Here is a 6,935-nt window from a genome sequence, read left to right as displayed (position 1 = left end):
TTGCCTATTCCTCCCATTCCATAAATCCCAATCATGCAAACAACATCACTCCCTCCACCTATAAGTATCTTCAATTTCTCCAAATGTGAATCTATGCCAACTATGTCCTTGAAACTCAAGCATGTTGAAAGGTGCCTTAATTTAGTTGAAATTTCCTTCACAATTTCTTGAATAAATTCAGACTCGTGCCTGTAGAGTGAAAAAAAAAAAAAAAGTAAAAGAAGAAAAAAAATATGTATTTAAAATTAGAGGTGTTTAGTTCCGGGTACCTTGCATTTTTTGAAGAAACCAGAACTAAAACCAAAACCGATGGTTCCTTGAAATTTGGAACCGAAACTGACAATTCCGGTTCCTAGGTACCTAGAACTAGAACCTGTAACAATGGTTTCGGTTTCGGTTCTAGGCACCCTATAAAATTACAATTACCCCCAAAGTTTTTAAAATGGCAAAAAAACCCTTGAAAACTTATTAATACCCCCCATCTGACACTTGTTAACAAAAATAAAATTACAAACTCCATTACTTTGTTAAAGTAGATTCTCAAAAGCCAAACCAACTTACTTTAAATGTTATATATATATATATATATTCACATTATTTTTTCTTCAAAAGTTTTCATTAACCCCCATATATAGTCTTCAATTTTATTTTATATTAGTCTCGGTTCCGGCTCCAAAAATTTGGAACCGGAACCTACCCGTTGACGGCCGGTTTCAGGTAGAAACCGGAACCAAACCCCGGGTACCCACCGGTTCCAGTTCCAATCGGTTATTTTGAACACCCCTATTTACAATGCCCCATCAGTCATGAATATTGAAGATATGTACTAATAAATAAATATTATAATATACATAATCCTGATAAACAAGAAAACATTTCTTTTCCTTTTTTGTTTATTTTTATTCCAAATTTGTAAAATCTATATAATCTTATCATAGCTCATTATTTTAACAATGATACTGTGATGATGTGGCTTGCAATTGACACGCAGGAGTCAATATCAATCAAAGCAAGCAGTGTTATATTTTTCCTGTACGACGTAGTTTTGGTTATCAAGTTTAAGTGCCCTATTCGGCACTCGACTCTCATTCTGTTGTAACAAATTCTTCACAGCTCATCTCTCTCTCTGGTCCCGTTTTGGCCCTAGGTCTTTGATTATGGCAGAAGATTCTGGTGCTTGTTTTCTCCAACGGTTTTCAGATCTTATTGGATAGCTGGTGATTGATCAATGGAGCCTTGATGTGTATAAAATCAGACCAATATGTGTGAGAAGAGTAGAGTAGTGAGAGGCTTAATTAGGTGTGTTCTTTCCTATATTTTTGCTTGTTAAATACTCTCTGTAACATTGTTCTCTTGAGAAATGAAACACCCTAAAGTGTGCCTTGAAGAGTGAATGTAAGTTGCCTTAGCCGAACCACTATAAATCCCTCCGTTTCATTTTTATTAGCTTTTTCTTGCTTCTATTAATATCTAAATTGATTGCTTATTATATTGTATAAGTTGATTCTTGAGTTTGTTCATTGATTGATTGGATTGAAATCAGTTTAGTTGATAACCCTAGTTGTTACTACAAATTGGTACCAAAGCCTCGTTCAAAACCTAATTAGGGTTATTTGTGATTTCTCTTCTGTCGTTACAAATTTCATACCAAAAACATGTCCACAAAATTTGGACTCGAAAAGTTTACAGGGGACAATGATTTTGGACACTGGAAGATGAAAATGGAAGTTGTGTTGATTAAAGAAGGACTAGCCTTAACATTGACAGGGGAATCTAGATTGCCTGACACCATGACTGAAGTTAAGAAGCAGGATGTTCTCAACAAAGCAAAAAGCTCATTGATCTTAGGATTTGGTGAGAAAGTCCTTCGAGAAGTGAAGAAGGAGAAAACTGATGTTGAGATCTGGAATAGGTTAGACTCTCTGTATCAATCTAAAGCTGTTCCTAATAAATTTTTTTAAAGATTGTTTGGGTTTAAAATGAATGAGCAGAAAACTCTAAAAGACAATAAGGATGAATTTCTGAAAATTATACAGGATTTAGAAAGCATATCAGTAGAGATTGATGATGAAGACCAGGCTGTAATTCTTCTAAATGTCCTACCAAAACCCTACTCTAATTTTATAGAAACCTTAAAATATGGTAGGCATACCCTAAAATTAGAAGAAGTTGTAGAAGCCATTACAGCTAAGGATAGCAAGAATAGAATGAAATCAGCCAGTGATGGGGAAGGTCTCATGGTAAGGGGTAGATCAGATATGAGGAACTGGAAAAAGGGGGGACACAATAGGAATAAATCTAAGTCCAAAACTGGGAAATGGAAATGCTTCTTCTGTCACAAGGAAGGTCATCCTATGAGAGATTGTCTTGCGAGAAAGGGAAAGAAGAAGTATGAAAATGAGGAAGAGAAAGGCAGTGCTAGTGTTATGTCTGAGGGCTATGAAAGTTCAAAAGTGTTAGTCATCTCTGAAGGTAGAAATAGTGAGGAATGGATCTTAGACACAAGATGTACCTATCACATGACACCTAATAGGGAGTGGTTTAGTTCTTTTCAAACTCTAGATGGTGGAAAAGTTGTGATGGGAAACAATGCAGTATGTTGCATTAAGGGAATAGGTACTGTCAAACTAAGCCTTCACAATGGTCTAACCAAAACCCTCACAGATGTGAGATATATTCTTGACCTCAAAAGGAATCTAATATCACTAGGCACTCTAGACTCCATTGGACTGAGTTACAAGGCTTCAAATGGAAGTCTTAGTGTGATGAAAGGATCATTAGTAGTGATGAAAGGTGAAAAGAGAAATGGTCTCTATGTGTTAAAGGGTAGGACAAATTATGACATAGCTGCTGTAAGGTCTCTAGTAACACAAGACAAAACCTTATTGTGGCATCAAAGGTTGGCACATGTCAGTGAAAGAGGGTTAGATGAGTTGAGCAAGCAGAATTTGTTAGGAGGGGACAAAACTGGAAATTTAACCTTCTGTGAACACTGTATTTTTGGCAAGATGTGGAGGGTGAAATTTGAATCTGTTAAACATTACTCAAGTTCACCACTTGTGTATGTTCACTTAGATGTATGGGGGCCAGCTAGACACTACTCACTGGGGGGCTGTAGGTAATTCATTAGCTTTATAGATGACTATTCTAGGCATGTCTGGATATACTTCCTCAAGACCAAAGATGAGGCATTCCTTAGGTTTAAAGAATGGAAAACAATGGTTGAAACTCAATCTGGGAAGAAACTTAAAAGGCATAGGACTGATAATGGTCTTGAGTTTGTGAATGATGAATTCAATAGTTTTTGCAAAAACCATGGAATTGTTAGGCACAAAACTGTTAGAAATAGCCCACAACAGAATGACCTCTATGAAAGAATGAATAGGACAATCCTAGACAAAGTTAGGAGCATCCTGTCAAACTCTAAACTACTTGCAAAATAATGGGCAGAAGCTGCACATACTGTGGTGTATTTGATTAATAAAACCCCCTCATCTGCCATAGGTTTCGAGGTGCCTTTAGAAAAATGGACTATACACCCTATAAAGTTGGACAACTTAAGAGTTTTCGGGTGCCTATCTTATGTTCATGTAAAGGATGATAAACTGAAACCTAGAGCCATTAAGTGCCTATTTCTTAGATATCCAGAGGGAGTAAAAGATTATAAGTTTTGGAATCTAGAAACTAAGAAATGTATAATTAGCAGGGATGTGGTTTTTAGGGAAAAGGTCCTTCCTGGACTGGAATATGAACCTGGAAAACTAGTTGATAGTGCCTCAGGATCAGATCACTTAGAGTTGGAAATTTAGGATGTAGTTTCTAATCATCAAGGTGGAGCAAAAGAGACAGTAGAGAATCTTGAAAACCTTGATACAAATGAATTTGGTAAGCAAAGGGAACAAGGGGAACAGGAGCCAGACTTGGCAAACTATCAACTATCTAAGGATAGAACCTAAAGAGTCATTAAACCTCCCAACATACTAAGATATGCAGACCTGGTAGCCTATGCTCTTCAGGTAGAAGAAAAGCTTAATGATGAGCCTAAGACCTTTCAGGAAGCTATATTAGGACCTGAAAAATCAGAATGGAAGAAGGCAATCGAAGACGAATTCAGCTCTTTAATGAAAAACAATACCTGGACCCTAGTTGACAAACCAGAAAACTGCAGGGTAGTTAAGTGAAAATGGATCTTCAAAAGGAAACCAGGCCTAACTTCAAAAGAATCACCTAGGTACAAGGCTAGGCTAGTTGCAAAAGGATTCACACAAGTGGAGGGCATAGACTATAATGAAATATTCTCCCTAGTTGTAAAGCACGCATCAATCAGAATTCTGATTTCTCTGGTTATACAGTTCAATCTGGAACTGGAGCAACTAGATGTAAAAACAACCTTTTTACATGGTGATTTGGAAGAGAATATTCTGATGGAGCAATGAGAAGGATACTTAGGAGCAGTAGGTAAATTTTGTTATCTAAGAAAATCACTTTATGGTCTAAAACAATCACCACGATAGTGGTACAGGAAATTTGATTCTTTTATGATTGAAATTGACTTTAATAGATGTCAGTTTGATAGCTGTTTTTATTTTAAAAGAAATTCTGATTTGACTCATTCTTACTTGTTTCTTTATATGGATGACATGTTGGTTGCTTGCCATGACAAACCTGAGCTTACTCGATTGAAGAAAATCCTCAATACCAAGTTTGAAATGAAAGAGTTGGGTCAGGCTCAAAAGATCCTTAATATTACCATTGTAAGAGACAGAATGCAAGGAAGCTTGAAGCTGGTTCAAGAAGAATATGCAGAAAAGATTATGCAGAAGTTCAACATGCAGAATGCTAAGGTTGTCCAAACTCCCCTAGGGCAGCACTTCAAATTATCACATGATTAGTTCCCACAAACAGAAGAAGAACAAAAGGAAATGTCCACCATCCCATGTGCAAAAGCCCTGGGTAGCTTGATATACTTAATGGTTTGCACCAGGCCAGATCTAGCATATTCTGTGAGCTTAGTAAGTAGGTTCATGAGCAATCCAGGAAGACTACATTGGTCTGCACTCAAATGGATTCTAAGATACTTATAAGGATCCAAGTCAATGGGCATTATATTATGTAAGAACAAAGAAGAACAGCACTGCATTAGAGGGTTTGTTGATGCTGATTATGCGCATACAGGGGACATTGATAAGAGAAAGTCCACTTCAAGCTTTGTTTTTACATTGTGGGGGAATGTGATTAGCTGGAAATCAAAACTTCAGCATCTGGTTACACTCTCTTCAACAGAATTTGAGTATGTAGCCCTGACAGAAGCAACAAAGGAAGCTATATGGCTTAAGGGTTTTGTGAATGAACTGGAGCTGGAACAGAAAAATGTGGAGATCAAAAGTGACAGTCAGAGTGCAATACATTTGTCCAAAAACTAAGTCTTCCATGAGAAGGCTAAACACATCGATGTCAAGCTTCACTTCATCAGAGAAATGATTAAAAAAGGAGCAGTCAAGATTGAGAAGATAAAAGGAACACATAATCCTGTAGACATGCTCACCAAACTAGTAATTGTAGACAAGCATAGGCTCTGTATGAGCCTACTCCATGTTCAAGTGTAGTTCAGTTTTGCCAAGGCCACTTAGGGTGTCAATTCACAAGCTAAGGTGGAGAATTGTGATGATTGGCTCGCAATTGACACGCTAGAGTCAATATCAGTCAAAGCAAGCAGTGTTATATTTTTCCTGTGCGACGTAATTTTGGTTATCAAGTTTAAGTGCCCTATCTGGCACTCGACTCTCATTCTGTTGTAACCCATTCTTCATAGCTCATCTCTCTCTGTGGTCCCGTTTTGGCCCTAGGTCTTCAATTATGGCAGAAGATTCTAGTGCTTGTTTTCTCCAATGGTTTTCAGATCTTATTGGATAGTTGGTGATTGATCAATGGAGCCTTGATGTGTATAAAATCAGACCAATATGTGTGAGAAGAGTAGAGTAGTGAGAGGCTTAATCAGGTGTGTTCTTTCCTATATTTTTGCTTGTTAAATACTTTCTGTAACATTGTTCTCTTGAGAAATGAAATACCCTAAAGTGTGTCTTGAAGAGTGGATGTAGGTTGCCTTAGCCGAACCACAATAAATCCCTCCGTGTCATTTTTATTCAGCTTTTTCTTGCTTCTATTAATATCTAAATTGATTGCTTATTATATTGTATAAGTTGATTCTTGAGTTTGTTCATTGATTGATTGGATTGAAATCAGTTTAGTTGATAACCCTAGTTGTTACTACAAATACCTATTGTGACTGATCCTTAAAAAAGCTATCATTTACACTACATTACAGGTTGGTAATCTACATAAGGAAATTGTAGTAGCTATCATTTTGATATAAATGGCAAGAATCAATGGTTGAATTATTGCCCTTGATACAATGAATCGCTCATGGAGATTAGGGATTAATATCCTTTTACATTGGCCTAAAAGTAACGATGGTGTCGTGTGAGATTGAGAGATACAACAGATTTGGTGAGAAACAAAAAAGAACTTTGGGTGTTTTTCTTGTTGTGCTCTGAAAATCATTGTAATAGAACTTGTTTGGTATCTCTTAATATAGTTGTTCAATTCATCAACATGGTATCAATTCATTAACATGGTGCAGAGAACGAGTTCAATGGCTGAGCTCAACTGGACATAGGCTTGAATTAAAGTCGAACCAGGATAAACACTTTGTGTTGTTTCTTTTTCTCCTTGCTTATAATTTCTCAGTCAAACTTGCTCAAATCTCTTCTAAATTAAACTTGGTGGTGGAGAGTTCTAACGGTACCACTTTATTTGTCATGCATATCAACATCTGCCAATGTAGAGATATAACAGATTGTTAATGCTTGATTTTGGACGCCAACGACTCGGACGTGGGAAACGCTGAGCTGACTCAGGAGACACACGTGATGGAT

General features: G+C 36.9%; 1 protein-coding gene across 1 annotated transcript; it reads left to right on the top strand.

Annotated features, from left to right (window-relative positions):
• Positions 1-5,096: 5,096 nt before the first annotated feature.
• On the top strand, positions 5,097-5,423 carry LOC116120530 (secreted RxLR effector protein 161-like). The gene has a single exon (XM_031406485.1). The coding sequence runs from the start codon at positions 5,097-5,099 to the stop codon at positions 5,421-5,423; it is 327 nt and encodes a 108-aa protein (XP_031262345.1).
• The last annotated feature ends 1,512 nt before the right edge of the window (positions 5,424-6,935 follow it).

The sequence above is a fragment of the Pistacia vera genome, unplaced genomic scaffold (assembly GCF_008641045.1).
Source record: "Pistacia vera cultivar Batoury unplaced genomic scaffold, PisVer_v2 Contig94, whole genome shotgun sequence".
In the NCBI taxonomy this organism is placed as follows: domain Eukaryota; kingdom Viridiplantae; phylum Streptophyta; class Magnoliopsida; order Sapindales; family Anacardiaceae; genus Pistacia; species Pistacia vera.
This window is presented reverse-complemented; position numbering and strand designations above follow the sequence as displayed.

Excerpts from the sequence above, each read along its gene's own strand:
- LOC116120530 (XM_031406485.1), top strand. The coding sequence starts at position 5,097 with ATGGGCATTATATTATGTAAGAACAAAGAAGAACAGCACTGCATTAGA.